Source organism: Artemia sp. Qi Xiang Cuo, chromosome 8, assembly GCF_049724085.1.
Source record: "Artemia sp. Qi Xiang Cuo chromosome 8, ASM4972408v1, whole genome shotgun sequence".
In the NCBI taxonomy this organism is placed as follows: domain Eukaryota; kingdom Metazoa; phylum Arthropoda; class Branchiopoda; order Anostraca; family Artemiidae; genus Artemia; species Artemia sp. Qi Xiang Cuo.
In genome coordinates, this window is record NC_142801.1 from 53,595,714 (window position 1) to 53,620,866 (window position 25,153).

Below are 25,153 nucleotides of genomic sequence, written 5' to 3' on the forward strand. Positions count from 1 at the left end.
CCCTATCGCAAAAAAAAAGAATTCAACACGAACTAGGCCTTATTTTTTTGTGAAGTACCATAGACAAAGAATATGTGTCTTCGGTAAAAACCACACAATTTTGCAGAAATCAGTATATCGTAAAAATTACATTTTTATGAATAAATGAGGGCTGAAAAAAGCGGCGCAAAAAACTTAACCAAAAGTTCTCTAAAAATCAACTGAAAAATGCAGTACTTTTACAAAACAAACACTTTTGGACGGAGAAATTTAAATAAGTAAAAAAAAACACAGGCTGTGAAAATAGACAACCCCCCCCTCACCCTTTAAAAATATGGAGATAACAAAATTGACCAAATGCCAATCGGCATAAAAACTAGTGAAAGCTATTGAATAAAAAGGGAAACATATAAATATAGGCGTAGAAAAGACCTTTTGTACTGAAAAAACTGGAAAAGACTTGAAAAAAACCCTTCAGCTTCAATGAAGTAAATAATCAAAAAATTAGGGAAAAAAAGATGGGTTGAAGTTGAAAATAGAGCCAGACGAAATTGAATGGAGTTAGTTAACGTGCATATTGTTATACGTGCATATTGAACTGAACGTACGAAACTAGTACGAAATATGTGTACTAATAAGTACAAAATAAGTAGCATATTATACTAGGGAGCCACTGTGACAGTGGTGTAACTCTGGCCGAGGTTAATATAAATATTGGAGATATGCTCCAAGTAGATAGGAAAAATTGTGCTCTTTTATGTGGGAGTCGTTTCTGAAAAAATGACTAGCATGGCATAAACAATTAAAAAAAGGCGCATTAATAGCCTAAAGGACCTAAGTTGAAGTTAAAATTTAAGGCAAGACTTCTAAAAGTCTGGGAAGTTAAAGCGAAAACAGTTATATCGCTTATATGTCTTAAAACAGATTACGTTACGTAAGAAAAAATAAAGGCAAGGACATATTTCTTGTAGTAGGGCCACCTTTTTGATAAGAGAAAGAGCCTGAGAGATAACTGTGGCCACAAATAAAAAAGTGCGGCTAAACTATAAATAATTAATTATTGTGTGTGCAGGTTCATAATAGTCCTTTTAGCTGTAGCCAATGACAAGAGAACCTAGAAACGTTGTAAGGAGCTACCAAAAAAGGAGCCCTTGTAAGCAAACCTTAGTGTGTCAGCAAAAGTCAATTGATAATGGCATAACATGTAAAAAGGTGAACAGCTAAATTTTGAGCTTATCAGATCTAAGCTTTAAATGGAGCCATGTCCCAAAAGGAACACTTAAGCAGAAAAAAAGAGATTAGAGGCGAAAACGTTATAAAACTGTCTCAAGTACCTGAAATTTGAAAAGAATTAAAAAGCTCAAAAGCTTGAATAAACAAACAGATATAGAGTAAGCTAAACGGTTAATGCAAACAGTTAATGACACAAGTTGGTTCGAAATAGAACCAAAGTTGTAAAACAAAGAGAAGAAAAAGAAGCGAAAAATAAATGTATATAGTCGTATATGGAAAATATATATAGGGGTAACAAATACTATATAGGAAATATATACACTTATAAAGGTATTTTGAAAACCTTTAATAAATATGGAATTGTTATCGTAAAAAAATGTAAATATAGAAATTTTAATATCAGAGTCATGTTATATGAAATATTGCGAAGCCCTTATATAGAGGCTAATCACAGTTCTCAGAAATAGTGCATAAGTCTAATTGTTGGAGTTAATTTTTTTTTTATTTTAATTGTAGTTAAGACTTATCAGATAAAAGTCTTGACGGACTTATTTAAAAGTTGTACAAAAAACAAATATTGCAGTGATTAAATACTTCTGTTAATATATATATATATATATATATATATATATATATATATATATATATATATATATATATATATATATATATATATATATATATATATATATATATATATATATATATATATATATATATATATATATATATATATATATATATATATATATATATATATATATATATATATATATATATATATATATATATATATATATATATATATATATATATATATATATATATATATATATATATATATATATATATATATATATATATATATATATATATATATATATATATATATATATATATATATATATATATATATATATATATATATATACATATATAGTGAATTATTGTGTTGAGTATTTTTTTTTTATTATTTTGCTTTTTGTATCATTCAAGAAGTATTCTAAATTAATAATTTATAAGCAATTAACAAAACACTAATCGGAATTATTTCCAATGCTAGTCTATACCCTGTTTTATTTTTTTAAATGCTCTAAGTTTTAACCAGTAGTTGAATGTTCTATCTAAGTTTTGTGACCTCACAATGCTCGTGTAAGTTATTACACCGTGTTTGTGTATATACTATGTTTTTTTCATTTTTAGAAATAACTAAGTTTGAACTAGTGATTTAAAATTATAAATAAAATTTTTGACTTCTAGTCAATGTATAAATATTTTTAGTGTGTCATGATCTATTAAGTGATTAATGATTATAGATTAAGTTTGAAAAGAATGATGAAACAAATCGCCAGCAAGAACGTAATGTTTCTATTTAAGCGCTATATTATGTTTGGAGTAAAAAGAGAGAAAAGCAATTAAAAGTAATTAACCTTCGTTTAAAAAGAAAAAAAGAATGCAGTGATATATATAAAATTGAGTGTTTTTTCTTTTACTATATATGTAACACTTTATGCCTTAGTTGTATTCTAATGTGAATATTTATTTTAGATACAGCCTTATTTTTTTTTTGGAAACCAAATTTTTCTTAACGTCCTTTCGGATCCATTTTTTCAATCATTTTTTGGACGCAGTTTTGGAAAGAAGCAAATTTCAAAGCCAGTTCAATTGTATCCTGATACTAACAGCTCATGCCATCAGAAGCCAAACCATAACTGGTCAACTAATATTTTGGAAACTATATGAAACTTTAAAAACCAAAACTGTTATGCATAATTTATCCAAGGCATTTCTAACCCCGAAAAATAAACGGTAAATCAACCACATCACCCAGATCAATTAAATTATTAATGGAAATTAAATTTAACCACAAATAATTAATAGAGCTTCTAATAAAACCTTAAATCAAATGTAAAATAAAACCACTAAGATAATGCTTAAGCCACTGGGGGTCAAACTAAAATAGAAGATGCATATAAGGATGAGGGTGAAAAGATAATTTTAGAGTCTTAAAGACTGATAAAAATAAAAACAAGGATAAATTTCAAAAATTGATATCCTTGGAAAAAAGGACATGGCATATATTTGGCCATAACGTGACCCTAAGAAAACCCATTGAGGGTATATGTACAGACTGACCTAAAGATGGCAGAATAAGAACTATGTAAAAAATTAAATTGTTTTAAAAGTAAATATTGAGAGTTGAGGGAAACTCTTCTCAAAATAGGGAGTAATGTGGTGAGGCTTTCTAAATAAGTCAATTTGGAATTGAGTAAAATATTAAGACACAAATAAAAAAGTTTAGAAATACCACTTTTTATTAAGATAAGGAACATATCCTGGCAGATGTATGCTTAACAGGAAATTGAGGAAATAACCACTTTCTAGCTATTTGCGTCAATGGGTCCCGATTAAGGTGTGGTTGAGGAAATCTATAAAAGATACATTTTATGGGAAGGGGCGGCCTGATACTAACTTTATGCCGGACTGACCTCTGGTCCGTTGATATAGAAATACCTCGGTATATTGTCGGATAATTGTAAGTGTCTAAGAATCTTATTATATATTATTGTAGATTTATGATACTTGTGGTCTACCTGGGACAACCAGTCCCAGCAGAATATATGTATTATCAATACCTGTACTGGTGTATGTTAACTGAATAAAAGTAGTGTATTATATCCATCCTCTCTACAATCTACATTTAGTCTCTCGAATATACCCAGCTGGTACGCCTCATTAGTCAGGTCACAGCCTAAGGCACGCTACCAAGTTTAATTACCTTAGAGCCATAGTTTATCTCCCCTATAAAAGGAGAATAAAGGTATTTACAACAACATCACCCTAAATACCATAAAACTACTTTACCATACCCCCACCGGACCCAAAAAAACCTCAGGGCAAAGGTTGTAAGTTATGCCCTGGGGACATACCAGGTTTTTATAGAAAGTGTTGTCGTAGAAACTTCAAAAAGGGCTCCTTCGATTAGAAATTGAGAGGGCTAGTGATCTTTTTGATAGTCAAAAGTGATCGGAGGGTGAATGCCTCCCCCCATCCCCAAGCCCATCATTTCCCTAAACACTTTGGATCAAAATTTTGATATAGCCATTTTGTCCAGCGTAGTTGAAAGGTCTGGAAATTATGTCTCTGAAGATGACAACCACCTACCATAGCCCTGAGGACAAGGATTACCAGTTATGCCCTGGGGGCATATAAAGTTCTTATGGAAATCGTTGTCGCAGAAACTTGAAAAAGGGCTCATTCAATTGAAAATAGAGAGGACTAGTGTCCTTTTTATTAGTCAAAAGTGATCGGAAGGCAAATGCCCCCCCCCCACACCCATCAATTCACTTCCAATCAAATTTTTTAGATATCTATTTTGTTCAACGTAGTAGAAAGGTCCGGAAATTATGTCTTTGAGGATGGCAAATCCTCTCCATCTCTCAGGGCATGGTTGTAAGTTACGCCCTGGGGGCATATAAGATTTTTATAGAAACTATGGTAATATAAACTTTGTAGGGGGCTTATTGGATTGGTAATCAGAAGTTCTAGTGCCCTTTTTAAGAGTCAAAGTAATCAGAGGGCAGCTACCCCCCTCCCTCATACACACACGTCATATTGTCCCAAAATACATCTAATTGAAATTTTGACATAGCTATTTTATTCAAAATAGTCCAAAGATCATATATCAAGGTTTTTGGGGTTAAAAAAAATCCCCAGAGCCTTGGGGAAAGGGTTGTAAGTTATGCCCCGGGGGCATTTAAGTTTTTTTTTAAAGGGATGGTTGTATGAACTTTAGAGGGTGCTATTTGGTTAAAGATTGGATGTTCTAGTTCCTTTTTAAGAGTCAAAAGTGATGGAGGGCAATTAGGCCCCCCCCCGTGACGACCCCTCTTCACCAAAGAATCTTATTAAAATTACGAGATAGCAATTTAGGCTCAAAATAGTCTAAAGAACATATTTCAATGCCTCTACACCCCCCCCGTGCCCAGGGAATAGGGTTGTAACGTATGCCCTGGGGGCATATAAAGTTCTTATGGAAATCGTTGTCGCAGAAACTTGAAAAAGGGCTCATTCAATTGGAAATAGAGAGGACTAGTGTCCTTTTTATTAGTCAAAAGTGATCGGAAGGCAAATGCCCCCCCCACACCCATCATTTCACTTCCAATCAAATTTTTTAGATATCCATTTTGATCAACGTAGTAGAAAGGTCCGGAAATTATGTCTTTGAGGATGGCAAATCCTCTCCATCTCTCAGGGCATGGTTGTAAGTTACGCCCTGGGGGCATATAAGATTTTTATAGAAACTATGGTAATATAAACTTTGTAGGGGGCTCACTTGATTGGTAATCAGAAGCTCTAGTGCCCTTTTTAAGAGTCAAAGTAATCGGAGGGCAGCTACCCCCCCCCCCTCCCTCATACACACACGTCGTATTGTACCAAAATACATCTAATTGAAATTTAGAGATAGCCATTTTGTTTAAAATAGTCTAATTATCATATATCAAGTTTTTTGGTGTTGAAACAAATCCCCAGAGCCTTGGGGAAAGGGTTGTAAGTTATGCCCCGGGGGCATTTAAGTTTTTTTTAAAGGGATGGTTGTATGAACTTTAGAGGATGCTATTTGGTTAAAGATTGGAAGTTCTAGTTCCCTTTAAAGAGTCAATAGTGAAGGAGGGCAACTAGCCCCCCCCCCTCGACTACCCCTCTTCACCAAAGAATCTTATTAAAATTACGAGATAGCAATTTTGCTCAAAATAGTTCTAGTTCCCTTTTAAGAGTCAAAATTGATGGAGGGCAACTAGCCCCCCCCCTCTCGACTATCCCTCTTCACCAAAGAATCTTATTAAAATTGCGAGATAGCAATTTTGCTCAAAATAGTTCAAAGAACATATTTCAATGCCTCTAGGGTCGACACACCCCCCCCCCCAGTGCCCAGGGGATAGGGTTGTAACATATGCCCTGGGGGTATATAAGGTATCTACGGAATGGGTGGTCGTATCAACTTCAGGTGGGGCTCATTTGATTTGATATTGGAAGTTATAGTGCTTTTTTAAGAGTCAAAAGGAATTTGAGAGCAACCAGCTCCCCCCCCCCCCTCACGCTCATCATTTCCCCAAAGACATCGAATCAAAATTTTGAGATAGCAATTGGGTTCATTGTTGTTGAAGGGTCAGGGAATTATGTCTTTGAGAAAGACATCCCCTCCCCCAGGGCTCTCACGGCAAAGGTTGTAAATTATGCCCCAGGGGCATATAAGGTTGTTACAAAAAGGGTGGTCATATATACTTCAGAGGGGACTCATTAGATTGATGATCTGAGTTTGTAGTGCCCTTTTAAAGAGTTAAATTGATCAGAGGGCAGGTAGCCCCATATCTCCCAAGACATCGTGATTTCTCGAAATACATCGAATAAAAAAAAATTGAGACAGTCGTTTTATTCAAAAAATGTCCAAAGATCATATAACAAGGCTTTGGGGTTGATAAAAACCACCAGAGCATGAAGGCGAAGGTTGTAAGTTATGCCGCGGGGAATTTAAGATTCTTATGGAAGGTTTAACTTTAGAAGAGGCTCATTTGGTTAAAAATTAGATGTTCTAGTTCCCTTTTAAGCGTCAAAAGTGATTAAGTGCATTTAGTCCCCCCCCCCCTGACAACCTTTCTTTTCACCAAACGCATCTGATTCAAGTTATGAGATAGCGATTTTGTTTAAAATAGTCCAAAGAACATATAATAATGCCTCTAGCGTTGAGACAGCCCCCCACCGCCGTGGGGATAGGGTTGTAAGCTATGCCATGAGGGCATATAAGGTTTTTATGTAGTGGGCGATCGCATAAACCTCAGATACGGTTCATTTGATTTGAAATTGGACGCTATAGTGCTCTTTTTAAGAGTCAAGGTGATTTGACAGCAACCAGCCCCCCTCCTTCGCGCTCATCGTTTCTCTTAGCATATTCAATCAACATTTGGAGACAACAATTTTGTTCATCGTAGTTAAAGGGTCCGGAAAGTATGTCTGCGAGGAAGACAACCCCCTTCCCCTTACATCTCTTAGGACAAGGGTTGTAAATTATGCCCTGGGGGCCTATAAGGTTCTTATAGAAAGGGTGGTTGTATATACTTTGGAGGGGACTCATTGGATTGGTAATCAGAAGTTCTAGTGCCCTTTTTAAGAGTCAAAGTGATCAGAGCTAAGATACCCCCCCCCACACACACACAATCACAAGCACGTCGTGTTTTCCCGAGGTGCATCCAATAGATATTTTGAGATAGTTCTTTTATTCAAAATAGTCTAAAGATCATATATCAAGGCTTTTGAGGTTGATACCAACCACCAGAGCATGAAGGCGAGGGTTGTAAGTTATGCCCCTAGGGTATTTAAGGTTCTTATGGAAGATATGGTCAGATAAACCTTAGAGGTGGCTCATTTGGTTTTAATTGAAAATTCTATTTCCCTTTTAAGAGTCAATAGTGTTGGAGGTCAACTAGCCCCCCCCCCCCCAACTACCCATCTTTTAACCGAATTTATCGGATTGAAATTTTGCGATGACAATTTTGTTTAAATTTTCCAAAGAACATATAACAATGCCTTCAGGGTTGGCTCAACCCCCAGAGCCCTGGGGCAAGGGTTTTGAATTATGCCCTGGGGGCATATAAGTTTTTTATGGAATGGGTGGGAGTATTTAATTCAGATGGGTCTCATATGATTTTAAATTGGAAGTTATAGTACCCTTTTTAAGAGTCAAAGTGATTTGAGAGAAACCCGACGCCCATCATTTTCCATAACAAACATCCAAAAAAAATTTTGAGACATCTATTTTTTCAGCATTGTTGAAAAGTTCAGTAATTATGCGTTTGGGGATGTCAACTATTTTTGGAACGGCTTATCACATCGGCAACAAACTTCAGGGGCATCAGGAGTGGGATGTTCAGTTGACCAAGAGGCAAAATGTACCTGTTACTACTGCTATTAATACTACTGCTACTACTAATAATTATACAATATTACTGCTACTACTGTTTCTATTACTACCACTACTACTATGGTACTAGCACCATTAAGGCTGCGCGTATGAAGGTGAAAATTTTACAGAATATTGAGGGGGAATTTGAACTAAATGAAAACACACTATGCGTATGCAGATTGTTAAAAGGGTTTAAGTTGAGGGTTTTAAGAATTGATTTGGGTATTAAGTTGAATCTTTTGGAGAATACCTAAAAAGATTGATTATTTGAACAAAAAGTAGTACATGCTTGTTATATTTAGAACCACTACTGTAGATACATTCACTTATGCTATTGTTATTGTTACGATACTTCAGCAATTACATAAGTAGTAAAAGCATGTGAAACTTACCGAATTGAGATGAAAAGGGCGCCAAAAGAGTGTCAAAAATGCACATTAACAATATTTTTGGAACGGCTTAACGTGTCAAGGTGAAACTTCAGGGGTATCATGAAAGCGATGTTGAACTGACCAAAAGGCAATATGCACATGCTACTTCCATTAATAGTAATGCGCTGCTACTATTACTAATGCTACTAATAATACAACCCTAAGACTCTAATTACTTCTCCTACAATCGCAGCTACTGTAACACAATTACTTTTAGGCCAAGTATATGAAGGTAAAATTTGAGAGAATATTAATGGCAAATTCGAACTAACAAAAGAAACTATGCGCATTTAGATTGTCAAAATAGCGTATCTTAAGATAAATAGCGGATCTTAATATAAAATAGCGATAAAATAGCGGATCTTAAGAATTAACTTGTGTACTAAGTTGGAACTCTCAGAGATTACTTAAAGGGTAAGATCAGTTGACCAAAAGGTAATACGTGCTCACTACTACTTAATACTACCGCTACTGCAACATTTACTGGTTCTACTACCACTATTACTGTTGTAGTGGAGGAAAGATACGGAAAAAAAATGGTCAAACCTCGGGGAAATTGCAACAGAATTTTTTTTTTACACCAAAATGTTCAAACAATTAGCATAATCACACAAAAAAAATCCCCCCCCAAATTCCCCCTGCACAAGTATCCCAAATTCGCCCTTGAAGGGGAAAAATGAGGGGGGAAATAGATTTTTGTGGTTATAAATATTTTGGAGTTTAAATAGTTGTTTCCTATCAAATCAAGCATGCTGAATCCAAATATGAATTCAGATTTTAATTTTTCAGTACCCTAATGCCCATTTCCACCCATAAGAGGCAGAGGGTGGGGGGGGGGGGGTAAAACTTGAAATTAAGAGGCTGCTGGATTATTTGGTCGTTTCCTATGAAATCAATGGCGGCGACTTCGAAAATGAAGTTAAAAACGTGGTTTTACGTGGTCAAGTACCTTATCTTACCTAAAACGGCTGTGAAAGTTGACCAGCATGAACTAGTAATTTTAATTACTTGTTGGTTAATTCACGATTTCCTATCAAGCTGGGAATGGCACCTTTGAATACTAGTCTCGAACAGTTTAATATCAAACCAGTACTTCAGACTTACCTCCCCCCTCCAGTTTACGGTTTCCATTCCTTAGTGTAATTTTTTATAATCAGTGGAGCCACCTACCATAGTACTTGCTATAAGACTGGCGTGTTCAAGGCTATATACAAGGTTTGTGCCGTTTTTTTTTTTTTTTACTTCCACAAAAAAAAAAAAAAAGAATAAACTAGGATCCGCGAACGTTGAGTAGAAGTATTTAGCGAGATAATGTTTAGGATTATGCATCTGATTTTGGAAAAGAGCGGATAATCATTTCCGCTGTTCAACTTCATTTGTGCAATGCCATCTAATGTTTATCATTCAAGCTGAGTGTGTTCTTCTAGGTGGCGATGGGTTTAATCCTGATTTGATTGTGCCTGGATTGACTAAACAAACAAGTGGTATGAATTAATTAAAAAACCGTTTGGTTCGGGATCTTACCGAATTCATTTTGCTTGGATCCACGGTGGGACGGCCTCCCATGCCCCTCTTGCCCAGCATTTCTTTCCTGTCTGGCATTTCTTTTCTCCCTACTTTTCTTTTATTCCTTGTTTTCTAAGTTTTCGTTATTGTTGTTTTTTTGTTAATTAAGTTAATTTTGCTATTATTATTGTTTTGTTTACGTCCCTTTATTTACACACCCAACCTTACGAGCTCTGCTCTCTGTTGGGGGTTGATTTTTTTTTTTGTATTTTTATGTATATTAAATAAATAAAATAAATAAATTAAGAAGTTTCTTTTTCTTCTAGAAACGTCAATGAAGAAAATATAGTATGCCCAATATGCCAAAGGTACATCAAACCCGGTGAAAACACTGCCATATTATCCGAGAAAAGAGCCGATGCTGTGAATAACGCAAGCAAAGAAAGAGGTAGTAGCATGGCTGTGACGACCGGAAATGAAGTCCACATCGCGTGTCGTCGTAACTTCTGTGACAGACGTCGGATCGACAGAGAAAAGAACTCTCAAAGGAAACTTGAGCAGAAAGAACCGGTTGCAGCTTCCCCGACCAGATCTTCAGCTATTCTGCCTATTCTTTGGTCAAGCAGTGAAATTATGCAAGATCACAAGTCGCGAATTCGCTGAAACTTATGCAATACGAACTCATAGCTTCGACTACTCGATTAGCGAAATGTGTAAGAGCAGGAACAATCAGTGGGCCGCGACAGTGCTTGGTCGGATAAATTCAAATACTTCTAACCTTCATGCAGAGGATGCCGTCTATCATCAATTATGCTCAGTAAACTTTAGGACAGGAAAAGAGATTCCACAAAAATTCTGTGGTCAAGAAAAAGTGAAGTGACGTACCTCCACCAAAGAAACGGAAGGGAAGACCGTGTGATAGTGCAAGGAAAGCCGCTCTCGAAGAAGCGCTTCGGTGCTATACCAACAGTGAAGAACCTGTACCTCTGACGATCATTTTAAGAAAGATGGCTCATATTTTCTCTGAAACTGACAGTGACAATTTGGCCTACAGATTTCGTCAAGCCAAGAATTTGCAAGTCACTGAGTATGGCGAATAAGTGATTGTGTCCAATTCAAACGGGAAAGATACACTCGTAACATTTAGAAATACGGTTGACAAGATATTGCGAGAATATCATCAAGAGGTGAAAGCAGATAGTGAAAACGGAGAAAGGATCAGATCATCAAAGTCATTGGAAGGATAATAACAAGTGAAATCAAATCCATTACGACAAGAAACGATTCATACAAATTTCTTAACGAAATATCGTCAGTAGAGAAGTATTTGAATTTCGTGTGCCCATCTCTTTGTCTACTACTTTCATCGATAGGAGTCAACACGCCTCGTCTAATATCTTCGATCGGACTCGCTATAATGCAGGCATGCAGACGACGGGGTTTAATGTCTCCTGTACAAATAGGACTGGCTTCGCAGCTGCATCACCATTTTTCATCCCGATTTTAAATTGACACACTGCACAATCTCGGCTTCTGCTCTTTGTACTCAGAGGTAAAAAAAATTTTGAGATGTGTAGCAGTAAATCAAACGTTGTTGGAAGAGTCGAAAGAGAAAGCATATTTTTTCAGTATGTAGGAGACAACGTCGATTATGATATTGCTACTATTGATGGCCTGAATACCTTTCATGGAATGGGTCTTATTGAAGTGTCTACACCTGAGTTGCCGGCAACGGAGCTTTCAGTGCCAAGAAAAGAAGTAAGTGGAGATGAGATGAAGTCAATGGGCACCATGCCAATCTACACTTACCAAAAACCGTCCAAGTCGCAACAAAGGAATTTTGTTTGCTTGACAAAAAATGGTGACGCTTATGACAATGCTTGGGAGGTTGAAACGATCTGGCGAATCTCAGGCTTTTTCAAAAGTTCATGCATGAGCTGGTCTGCCTTTATGTGGTCAATAGACCAAAAAGCTACCTCATCCGGAAAAGTCGAATATTCGTTTTTTGCCAATGATTAACCACAACCCAAGCGATATCTCTTGTGTTTATTCTACACTTATGCATGCTAACGAGCGCGCTAGTCGAGCTGAAAAACTCTAGTCATTACCTTTGACCAACCGATTTACTGGAAGGCAAAGTGTATCGTTGATGCAGAGCCAGCCACAAGTGCTTTAAGAAATGCTATTGTTATCCTGGGTGGATTTCACACACACATGAGTTTCCTAGGAGCCATTGGCTTCCTTATGGCTGACTCGGGACCGATACAGCCCTTACACTGATACACCGACGACGAAAAATTGCACACAGCTGAAGAGAACCAAAGGTTTGTCGTGTGCAACGATTGAATTCTCTCCTAACATGAAGATCGTCAAAAGTAAGGAGGAATTTCTGAGAAATCCCAAAAATAAAAAACGCTTCATTGACCTACTTACTGAGAGGCTGGCGAACTCAGATTGCAAAGTTCTACAGGCTCAGGATGATGCCGATGTCTTAGTTGTGCAAACTGCAGTCAGTTGCGCTGAAACTTCATCGACCACTTTGATTGGGAATGATACCGACCTATTAGTCCTTCTGCTGTACCATACCAAGCTTGATGCATGTGATATCTTTATGCATATCGGACGAGTTTACGACATAAAAAGGATCAAGAACAAACTAGGAACCGAAGCAGCAGAAAATCTGCTCGTTTGTCACGCAATGTCTGGCTGCGATAAAATGTCTAGACTTAATGGCGTAGGGAAACCAGGAGAGGTTTCCTTGTCACTTAAAGATGGGATTTTTAAGGATGCTTGCAAGATCTTCATGACACCAGGATCCAACCACCAGGAGATTGCCGAAGCTGGAGAGAAGGCTTTGCTCCGCATATACAAAGAGAAAAGCAATGAGAAGGCCCTGAAGGATGTCCGGGTGCGAGCATTTACAGTTCGGGTTGCAAGTGCAAATGCTTTTGTTCAGGCAGAGCGGCTTCCACTGACTTTGGCTGCCGCAAAGTATCCCTTTTTACGGGTCTATTTTCAAATAATGAAGTGGCAAGACACGTCAAATTCGCTAAAGCCCGAAGAGTGGGGCTGGCGCCTTTCTTCGTCACGGAATATGTATCTTTCCATTATGACAGATGCTTCAGCAGCACCGGAGAACCTACAGAAGATGGTGCGGTGCCAGTGCACCAGCGGGTGCGAGTCTCAGATGCAGCTGCCGTCGGAACAGTTTGCCCTGCAGCTTTTCCTGCAGGGAGTGTAAAGGGACGGTATGCACTAACGCTGCAGCAAAACAGGATGAGGACGATAACAAAGACGAGCAGGAAGAAAAATTAGCTTTAGGTTGTGCTTTAAAATCAAAATGTTCTTGTGATTAATTTACCTGAGTTCCAAACATTTTTTTTTTATAACTGATCGATCTGAAGTTTTGATCTCGATTAAAGAAGTGGTTTTTCAATATATTATACTTAACAACTCATATATTACAGGCCCCTTAGAGGTGAAAATGAGGTAAATAGTAAAAAAAAACTGCTTTTTTACCTCATTTTTGGCAATACGGTACTTTATTTGATGTAAATGATCCTTTAGCCGCAGGAATCCGGCAAATAATGATCTGCGTACTTTAGCCCCCCCCCCTTCCGTGAAGGTGAAAATTGATACTGGGGTACGGAAAACTTGATTTCTGTCGTCGGATTCAGATTCTTAATGCCTGATTTAATCGAAAACGACCCCTTAAACCCAAAAATACGTCCAAATAGAAATTCCGATTTCCCCCCTCATTTTACCCCTTCAAGGGAGATTTCGGGTAGTTGCGCAAGGGGGATTCGGGAGGATTTTTTTTGTGTGAATAAGCTGATTTGTCTGAACATTTTGGTGTAAACAAAAATTCTGTTGCAATTTCCCCGAGGTCAAACCGTATTTTTCCTCCACTATTGCTCCAATTACTAGTTCTGTCGCAACTGCTTGTAAGGTTAAGAGCATTAAGATGAAAATTTCAAGAAGTGTTTGAATATGCAGGTTATGAAAAGAAGAAATCGACAATATCATAGCAACGGCTAATTGTATTAAGTTGGGTAGTAATACTACTGCTGTGACTACTATTATAATTATACCTCAGGGTATGAAGGTGATATTTTCAGAGAATATTTCTGAAAGTTTCTGTTGGGCGAATAAAACCTGCCACCCGTATGCTGGTTGTCAAAATTTCATATCAGCAATATCTTAGGAATAGTTTCGTACAGGAAATTAAAACTTACAACTGTTGCTGTGGGGGATGTTGAACTCACCAAAAGACAATATTTGAATCATAATACTACTGCTTCTACTCCTACAACTACTGCTACTGCTACTATTATTATTACTGTTACTACTACTACTGCAACTAAAGCTAGGACTACTACTATTAACTCTATTCCTATTGCTACTGCTATAAATACTGGTTCTATTAATACTACAAATAAACCTAAGGGTATTAAGGCGAAAGTTTTTCTGCAACAGTGTAACTTAAGGCCAGACCATAATTTGCGCTTTACTGATTTTTTTTTTTTATGTTTTTACTTTTATAACTTTAATGAATAAAATATTATTAAGATTTTAAGTAACAAATATCAGAATATCTATGTTAAACTGACAATGCACATTCATTTGTGTATTTTTTTTCAGTAGTGCAAATTATTTTCTGGCCTTGGGAAGGCATAGGGGATTTGAGCCCTACTCATGTTAATTTCTGATCGTTTTGAGTTTGAATCGGTTGTTTATTTGAATATCTTTTCGTTTCGGGTTTTATTTATTTCTCGATGCTGACTTGTGGTAGTTTACGCTTTTTAGATTATTTGATTTTATTTTAACTAATTTTTGGTTTAATTTAATATTAAACCAAAGGAGTTCTTTAATTTTCTTTGAAAAGCTTATGGTGTCAAATAAGGTGTCAGAATATGTCAGGGCGAGTGAGTCGAATGGTTCAGAGGATAGAGCGTTAGCTCAAGGGAAGACGAAATACCCTTTAAGACAAACTGATTATGATTTAATTAGGTATCTTAACTGTATCTTAACAAGAAATTTGGCATCAGTTTGTAAAGATAAATGGTAGTTCGTGTCCTGGAACAGATGGCACATCTACAAAGGCCTTGACGTTAGGAAAGACAAATTTAATACCCATGTTGGCCGTAATTTGCTCGTCTGTAGGGGAGAAAGCTTGTTGGCCGTGCTCATGGGACATTTTGGTAGAAGTGCTTCATTTTAGGAAAGGTAATAAGAAGCTACATGAAAACCTTAGGTCTATCTTTATGAGGAATGTGGTAAGTAAATTATTTCGTAAGTTTCTGGAATTAGGATAAGAGATTGGCTAGATAAGGAGGAAATGCTTAGTCTGGTACAAGCGGGATTCAGATCGACGTTTAGCACTGTGACCAAATCTTTACTTTGAATATATTACTACTACTACTACTACTAATAACTCACCGCAGCACTAAGCCGCCTTAGGCCTACACAGCTACGCACGCTCCTCCTCCATCCCAATCTATTCAAAGCCTCTCTTTTTACACCCTCCCATGAAGTTCACATTTCCTTTAAATCTTTTTTTATGACGTCCTCCAAATCCAGACGAGGACGACCTGCTTTCCATTTAGCCCTAGACGGATAAATTTTGGGAAAGCTGTGGCTGGCGGCTGGCCCCTACTTTTGCCCTATGTGTGGATGTGTGAATACGAATTCATTTTGTTTTGTATCCGAGTGTGAAGAGCTATCTCAGTTACGGAATGAATGTTTTCGACGAGTGTTTGGGAGTGAATGCTGGTTAATTGAATGGATGGCTGAGAGGAACGCACGTGCTATTAAACCGTTATGTAAGTTTTTTATTTAGGGATTAAACATAGAGGATCATGTTTGAGGGGGTAGCATTTTATGGTTCTTAGGAACTGAATTTTATTATGGTTGTTGTTTGCTGGTTAAATTGTTGGACCATGTTGGGTTTTTTTGTTGTTTTTTTCTTTTTTTTTTGGTTTGCAGTATTTAAAGTTGTATTTTGTTCCTCGAGCTTTGTTTGTCACCTGTATTTTGTGGTGTTATAGCCTTCAGGCTTTTTGTAATAAATCTTATCTTATAGGAAAAATTAATCGTTAACAAGCCGCGACTTGCAAGCATAGTATCGATTTTACTGTAGCCTATCGAGACAATGAAGGCTTCCTCAGGGGTAAAAAAAAACGATTAGACCCTAACAGGGGATAGTGGTCCACATCAATCAGTCACCTTTGCGTAAACATAAATCGCAAATTACAGACACCTAAGCCTTGTTTTCAGGACACCCACGTCCAAGACAGAGTTCAACACGGGTTGTGAAGATTATCGTTTTGAGTGCAGTGTTCAACACGGAAGAATGTCTTCTCAGAACCCACGTTCAACCATGCCATCCTGGCCGTTACAATTTTGAGGAACCCGTGTCCAAGACGCTTGGAACCTATAAGATGAAAACGCTTTGAAGTTTTGCTGGGTTCAATATGGAGAACTTGAAAACGATTTTTTTTTTTTGAACCTGCTCAAAACACGCTTCAAACACGGTGCCTAAAAACACAACTCTAGTTGTCTGGGTTACCCAGAGGTTCACAATGCCATAAAGACGACTCTGGCCCGGTATAACTAGGAGAGTTGCTTAAATTCAGGGACATTTTGTTGGGCAAAAATGAATTTTTCAAATCTAGGGGGGAATATATTTGTTGTTTTCAGAATTTTCAATAATATTACCTAAAAAGCCTTTTTCAATCAAATTCCTAGCAAAAAGGTATTTTTCCGAATCAAGGTGGCAAAACACATTGAAGGAGGCTAATGCCCCCTACTCCCAAGTGATATTACTGATCCCATAGGCGAGATCTGGCAATGAGTGATGCTGGGAATGTATGGCGTAAAAATAATAAATATATCAAAAAGGTTTTGTTTCTGTCATTCATTTGTTGGTTACACCACTGGATTGGCCCTGGAATGACAATATGCTTTTAAGTATACGAAACAGCCAACAAAATAAACTTACTCGCTTATACACGTATTTAACTGGCGGAAATAGACCTTTGCAGATGAATTCTCTCCCTTTCTTCTCCACACACTGACTGTTCTCAGCGACGAAATTGTGGTCAAATTTTTCAATCTCTAATGGTTTTTCTCCAGATTTAGGCACCGGAGGGAGACGCTTTTCCTTGAAGCATTCCCTCTTTGATGAAATTTGGCGACCTACCCGTTAAAGATTAATATATTATACTTGCTGAGACTTTAAACCCTAGCCACAGAGAAAAAGAGAATTAAATTCTGATTAAATAATAGAAACAAGTTTTTCAACTGAAATTAAAGAGCAATCAATCATCATCAATCATTTTATTAATACTAAACTATATTACAAACGTAAAGAAAAATTATTTGGCCCAAGAAGCTTGGCTTGTTGTGGCTTAAACAAGCTTGGCTTAAAACAACCATAAATTATTCCGGATATGAAAGGGGCTGCCCCCTCCTCAATAACTCACTCTTTACAATAATGTTTTTTATAATTTTAAGAAGCCGAATTGTGACAAAGAATCAACCTTTAGTGTAAAGAGCGAGTTATTGAGGAGGCGGCAGTCCCTTTCATATACGAAATAATTTTTTGGTCGTTTTCAGTTTTAATTTTGCTCCTTACTTTCAGTTTGAAAAAAAAGTTTTTTTTTATTTAATACTTTCAAAGTGCGCTTAAATGGAATATATGGAATGATATTTTTAACATTTTTTAATTTTTCTCTTATTGCTGCCACGATTAGAGAAGTAAATCGGTACTGTTGAGATTCAGTCGATTTTGGCATTTATACGAGTTTAAACTTAAATAGTCACCATAAAATCAATATTGGACAGACATTTGGGCGTATCAAGGTAACAGGGGACTGAAATCTCCCTAGTGACCTTGGGTTCTATTTGTGTCAGTAAATATGTCCAAAAAGAACATACAAACCTAGTATTTTGCTATTTGTAACAGTCTAATTTCCCCTTCGATAAAATAATTTTCTCGAATATTGTAAATTTGTCACAATAAAATGTATATTTATGTAACAGTTGCGATTCTTTTGATTTTCCTCAACAAAATCGTATAAGATTAAGTAAAAACTAAGCAAAAGCAAAACCCCTTCCTACAACAAGCTTTAATCCTTAGTTTCCTCCTTCTCCAAGACCAAGTTTTTAAAGTCATCCACAAAACTACTACTGATAAGTAGAATTTTTGCAAAATTTCTTTGCGTCTTTGACTTGATTGCAGTTTCCCGCAAAATGTGCTATGACTAAAATTGACAAATATTACCGCAAATTAGCAAAGGTCTGAAGAGTGAATGAAAAACAGATAAAGCATATTAAATAATAGAAAAAAAAATTTGGTATATTATGAAGGAGTAATTTTTGTAAGGGAAAAAAACTAACAGACTTATTTAAGGGCAGCTGATGATAGAGAACAGTTTTTACGCCTACATAGTGCTATTTCACCTGAAAAACACTTTTTATGCTTATTGTACTTTATCTTGTACAGTCAACATAACAGGCATAGAAGCTACCTCCTCTATAGTCTGATATCTCATATACAATCATCGTTTTCTCACGTTTTTTAGAACTGAAAAATATATTACCTAGAAATTTTTTTATAATTGTGAGATTAAAAGCAATATTGTGGCTCCTACATTAAAGCTAAAAAAAAATATAGTGATGGGAGTTCGTTTGACTGATAAACCTACCCACCGTCACATGCTACTGGATATTATATTAACCCATGACCATACACTTCCAAACAGGGTAGCACCAACACATCAGAGAGGATGGTGGATGGCCTACCTCAGGGTCCTTCAGTGTCTTGACATAATACTTAGATCCAATTATGTGTCTGGCCTAAGGTTGAATGGGCTTGTGACACTTTACCTGATACACGTACATCGTCCGACAAAAAAAAAAAAAAAAATATAACAATAAAAAAAAAACATTGGTGATTTTCATCTAGTGGAAGACTCAGCCAGCCAGTCGAACATCATGTATAGCCAGTGTGGTCTCAAAATATTTACAACAATTCATAAATCAAACGATCTTCTAGCCTTGGATCCAAATAGCTGCATTTATCGTTCCAGTCCTCCTTTGTGCAAGCCGTCAGTTGACATAGAAAAAACAAAGCACTTCAGAAGAATTGAAATACTGAAGTCGTATGGTTTCATACCAAAAGGTAGACTCTTATCATTGACTGTTCAGCTACCGCTGTATTTGAACCTTTCAGTAGTTCGACCATCTGCTACAAATATCATCAAGAATTCCTATGAAGATCGCACTCGACTTCGAACCTTCAGGCCATAGGTGGACGTGACCACGAGATAGATCTTGGTACAACTGGCAAGACAGCCTTGACTATTTTGGATCCTTTTTAATATCCTCCGAGAAGAAGCCCTGATCTACACTCAAGACCATCAAGCCTGGAGGCAGAAAATATCCTCCCTGTCTATGCTGGCAAGCCGGCAGATGACTTAGGTTAAGTCAAGAAAGTCTATTTCGTCATTCCCAAACAAAAAAAAAACATCTCATACTTTTACGGAAAAGAGTCAGAAAGCTAAAAACATTCTTCCAATGGACCATGTCCCACCTGATGTATTTACCTACTTACTTCATACAAAATAGAGGAGACTGTTCCAGTAACTCTAGCTCAAATAATAATAAAAGCCATTTCATGTGCTTTATACCAAATCAAAATTTAATTATATTCGTAAGTTTCCATTTAATATTGAACTAATTTATCAGTTAGCTCGAACGCATAAGCATCTCGATTCAATTTCTAAAACCTTTCTGAGGTGAATCAGAATTAGAAGCACTGTTAGCATAGCGTATTTAGAAGACATATATGCATAATTAAACGTTGACCGACGGAGTAGGACTAAGCTTTTGTTTTTGTTTTTTATCTTTTTTGCCACTTCTTAATGTTTTTTAAGCGGCATCTAATCATAGATTTAAAAGTAGATGTCACTGCTTATGTTTGATACTGCTTGCAAATTATAATTATCATTTTTAGTAGATTAATTAAAAAAGAAAAGAAAAATAGAGCTGCATTAAACCAAATATAAGCAGAAATAAAATCCAATTAAAATTAGAACTTTAAATAACATAAATAAATGAGGTCTAAAACGAACCAAAATTACAATGGATAATCAAGTCAAACTTAAAATTAACAGAAATCAGAGGCAACACTATAGCGTTGCCTATAGTAGAGGCCATACGGTTCCAATATTTTATTATTATTAATTAAAAAAAAACTTTCCGAAAAATAAGTTTTTCAAAGAAAAGTAAAGGCCATTTTAAACTTAAGCTCAGCAGATAAAAATACCTTTTAAAATTCAAACTCAAAACGACCAGAAATTATAATTAAAGAATAAGTGAAACCCAAAACGAACAGAAATTAAAAAAAACAAACATAGCAAAAACATACAACAAGTAATAATATAAATGAATTAATAGATCTTAAAGCGAGTAATGCTTAGATTGAGTATGAAAATCAAGCTCAAGAAGAAACCAATATTTTCCTATTGAAGTACAAATGAAACCTAAAACGAACAGAAATTAAATAAACAATCAATGCAAACAAACATACAATAGATATTAATTTAAATTAATAAATAAATCTTAAAACGAGTGAAACTTAAATTGAATATGCAAATCAAGCTTGAAACGAACAAAAATCACCACAAACAAGAGTTTGGGTATGACCTCCTTCTCTCATTGTAAAAGTCTAAGACCTACTGCGTCAATTTTGATATAGCCATTTTGTTCAGCGTAGTTGATTTCCAGATAGAAAATATGTTTTTGAGGAGGAAACTCCCCCACAACCCCCAGGGCTAGGGTTTGAAGTTATGCCCTGGGGGCATATAAGGTTTTTATAGAGGGCGTTGTCGTAGTAACTTCAAAAAGGACTCAATCGATTCGAAATTCAAATGGCTAGTGCCCTTTTTAATAGTCGAAATTGATTGGAGGGCAACTAGCCCCCCCCCCCCCGCCCATCATTCCCCCAAACACATCCAATAAAAAGTTTGAGATAGCCATTTTGTTCAGAGTAGTTGATTTCCAGATAGAAAATATATTTTTGAGGAAGACACTCCCCCACAACCCTCAGGGCAAGGGTTTTAAGTTATGCCTTGGGGGCATATAAGGTTTTTATAGGTTCTTGTTTGGCATCTGACCTGTAAACATCTGTTTTGTTTTTAAGCCGGATTAAATTTAGAATAAATTACAGTGGATAGTTTCGCAATAAGTGAATTAATTCGTTTCACTGTATTCACGTTTTGTGAAAAGAAAAAAGGACTTGCTGTGGCTTAGTTATTTTGTTAATAATTGGATGCTATGCTGCTTTGGATGTAAGAAAACGGTGGAAAAAAAACGTCGCAGGCCTCCACGGTCCACTGGGCCACCCTGCAAGAGCGGTGATTACCAACGCCATCCGTGGGCCTGCCCACTACAAGATAAGTCTCATTTTGGTTTTTCATTTTTAATTTTGGTTTTTCCTTCCCACACTAATCATGACGTCTTTCAAGCAATTCGATCTTGCACTGGCGAAATTTGCAGGCTATCCATTGTGGCCTGTACGAATTCTGAAGATTACAAAAAATGATGGAAAGCGAACTAACTATTTGATCTTTTGTTACGGGGATCATAACGAGCAAATTGTTTCTGAGAATAATCTTGTATCGTACAAGGATAATATTCAAGAGGCTTCTACTAAAACTGCGAAGAATGTGAAACACGCATTTGAGGAACTTGAGCGTTTTCCCAACATTTACAGGTCTATTTCAAAAGCGTTTGCGGCACTAAAAGTACCAGATCAAGCTGCCGTGCTGCCCGGTTCACAGTCTGCTTTATTTGCACGAATTTCCGCTACAGAACAGGAGCTAGAGAAAACTAGAGAATCTATAGTTACAGAGATAACTCGTCAGGTTTCTGCCAAGTGGGGCTCGAATGCGAAATCTGGTCTTAAAGATACAGCTGAGACTATAATTAGCGAGTTATATAAGTCTGTGTCACTAGAGTTCAACCCCCTATTAGACCGTATCGAGCGTGAGTTTAAAATGTATTGAATGCAAACCTGTAATCTGGGGAATCAAATTGAAAAAATCGAAGTCAGACTAGACGATGTTGATCAAGAAAATATTTTGGACAGTATTGTTTTCAACGTTCTGAAGCAAACGCCAGGAGCTGAACTTAACACGACTAAGCTCAGTGTCCTTTCAACACGGATGGGTGTTACTGGTATATCTTCTGGTGAATTATCAAGTGTTTTCCGGTTTAGAATGAATGGGCCTCATACCACCAGTGACAAAGTTACCCCAGTTTTAGTGCGATTTGTTAGTAAAGAAGTTGCTCGAAAAGTGTTCTTACAGAAGTCTAAACTAGCTGGGTCTGGAATCTTTGTGTCGGAATCCCTTATCTGTGTCGGAATCTTTGTGTCGCAGGCCTCCACGGTCCACTTGGCCACCCTGCAAGAGCGGTGATTGCCAACGCCATCCGTGGGCCTGCCCACTACAAGATAAGTCTCATTTTGGTTTTTCATTTTTAATTTTGGTTTTTCCTTCTCACACTAATCATGACGTCTTTCAAGCAATTCGATCTTGCACTGGCGAAATTTGCAGGTTATCCATTGTGACCTGTACGAATTCTGAAGATTACGAAAAATGATGGAAAGCGAACTAACTATTTGATCTTTTGTTACGGGGATCATAACGAGCAAATTGTTTCTGAGAATAATCTTGTATGGTACAAGGATAATATTCAAGAGGCTTCTACTAAAACTGCGAAGAATGTGAAACACGCATTTGAGGAACTTGAGCGTTTTCCCGACATTTACAGGTCTATTTCAAAAGCGTTTGCGGCATTAAAAGTACCAGATCAAGCTGCCGTGCTGCCAGGTTCACAGTCTGCTTTATTTTCACGAATTTCCGCTACAGAACAGGAGATAGAGAAAACTAGGGAATCTATAGTTACAGAGATAACTCGTCAGGTTTCTGCCAAGTGTGGCTCGAATGCGAAATCTGGTCTTAAAGATACAGCTGAGACTGTAATTAGCGAGTTATGTAAGTCTGTGTCACTAGAGTTCAACCCCATATTAGACCGTATCGAGCGTGAGTTGAAAATGTTTTAGAATGCAAACCCTTAATCTGTATAATCGAATTGAAAAAATCTAAGTCAAGCTAGACTATATTTATAAATAAAATTTGTTGGACAGTCTTGTTTTCAACGGTCTGAAGCAAAAGCCAGGAGTTGAACTTAAAACGACTATGCTCAGTGTCCTTTCGACACGGATGGGTATTACTGGTATATCTTCTGGTGAATTATCAAGTGTTTTCCGGTTTAGAATGAATGGGCCTCATACCACCAGTGACAAAGTTGCCCCAGTTTTAGTGCGATTTGTTAGTAAAGAAGTTGCTCGAAAAATGTTCTTACAGAAGTCTAAACTAGCTGGGTCTGGAATCTTTGTGTCGGAATCCCTTACAAAGCGACGTCGCGACCTGCTAAATGCCGCAAGGGATTGCTTTGGTGTTAAAAATGTATGGACCGACCGGGGCAACATACTAGTGAAGCTACCTGGTGAACCGTCTGCCCGGAAAATAAGATCCCTTGCTGAATGCGTTTGAATTCGTATTTGTGTTGTTTTCTGTCGTTTTTTATTGTCGGTATAGCTTTGTTGCCTTTTTTCTTTCTTTTTCGCGATTTTTTAATTCTTATTATTATTTGCATAAACTGTTTTGGTCTCCCGTTTATTTTATTCTTGCTTTTCCTTTTCTTTTGAGGGATCCGTTTTGTTTCGTTTTTGATTTTAGTCTTTCTATTATTATTTGCAAAAAAATGTCTTGGTCTCCTATTTTTTATTTCTTACTTTTTTTTTCTTTTTTTTTCATTTAGAGAGATATTTTATATGTTTATTTATTTACTTTCGTTGGTTCTTCACTTGATGATTTAATGAGTCAACCTTTTCGTCTAGAAGAGGTTTTATCGGCACCAATAGCAAGAGATGTTGAACCGTGTATTAACCAAGTTAGATTTCAACCGTTAAAAAATAGTGTTTATGTCCAAAGATTGAAGTTATACCCCGGGGAAGCCGATTCGTTGCGTTTATGTGCCTGGAATTGTCACCTCACTACTGGTTATGAAGATGTGTTGCAATTTCTTTCTGATTCTCAAGGAAAAATTAGTTTTATTGGTATATCTGAAAGTTTGTTTTAGTCAGGAACACTCTTTCTCGCTGTATTCTTTTCCAGATTATAATTTGGAGGCTAAAAACCGGACGTCACTTCACAGAGGGGGAATTACATGTTTGATTTCAAAGTCATTGACATACCAAGTAAGAAATTATATTGATGTTTGGATAGAGGGTAAGTTTGAAAGTTTTAGTATAGATTTAAATTTGGGTAGTAGTAAATTTTTGATTAGTATTGTGTATAAGCCACCGAGCGCAAGCTGGGAAGATTTTGAGCGTGGATTTGATCAACTTATGCGTGCGGTGTCTCGGGAAGGTTTAGATTTTATTTGTATGGGTAATTTTAACTTTGATCTTCTATCGCTGAATGGAGTGAATCTTGATTTTTTTAATTTGATGGTTGCTAATGATCTTTTTCCCCTAGCTAATATTCCAACACGGGTTACGAGTCATTCAGCTACTCTCATTGACAATATTTTTGTTGGTTCGAAGTATCTGGACCGCAGCTATGCTGATGTGGTTTTGCACCCTTGTTCTGACCATTTTCCAGTTCTCGGAACGGTACCTTGTGTCCGCATAAAAAGAAATAAAAGAAAAAAAGTGAAGACTCGGTCGTTAAAAAAAGAGAACTTACAGAGGTTTGGTGATGAGTTGAGCAGCACTGATCTTAGCGAGATTTTGGAGATAAAAGATGACGCTTCTGGGGCATTTGATTGCATGATGGGGATCATGCAGCCAATTTATGACAAGACTTGCCCAGTTAAATTTGTGAAAACGCATAAGGATTCAAACCAGGAAGCCTTGGATAACTACAGAAATTCTTGAAGCGTCAGATTTAAGAAATGAAGTGTAAGC

General features: G+C 36.7%; 1 protein-coding gene across 1 annotated transcript in view; it reads right to left on the bottom strand.

Moving 5' to 3' along the window:
* Window positions 1–25,153, bottom strand: part of LOC148949564 (uncharacterized) — a 120,548-nt gene that overhangs the window by 15,014 nt on the left and 80,381 nt on the right. The window contains exon 2 of the mRNA XM_089092729.1: window positions 17,111–17,307. Within this exon, the coding sequence (XP_088948855.1) occupies window positions 17,111–17,307 (197 nt within the window). The remainder of the gene's footprint in view (window positions 1–17,110; window positions 17,308–25,153) is intronic.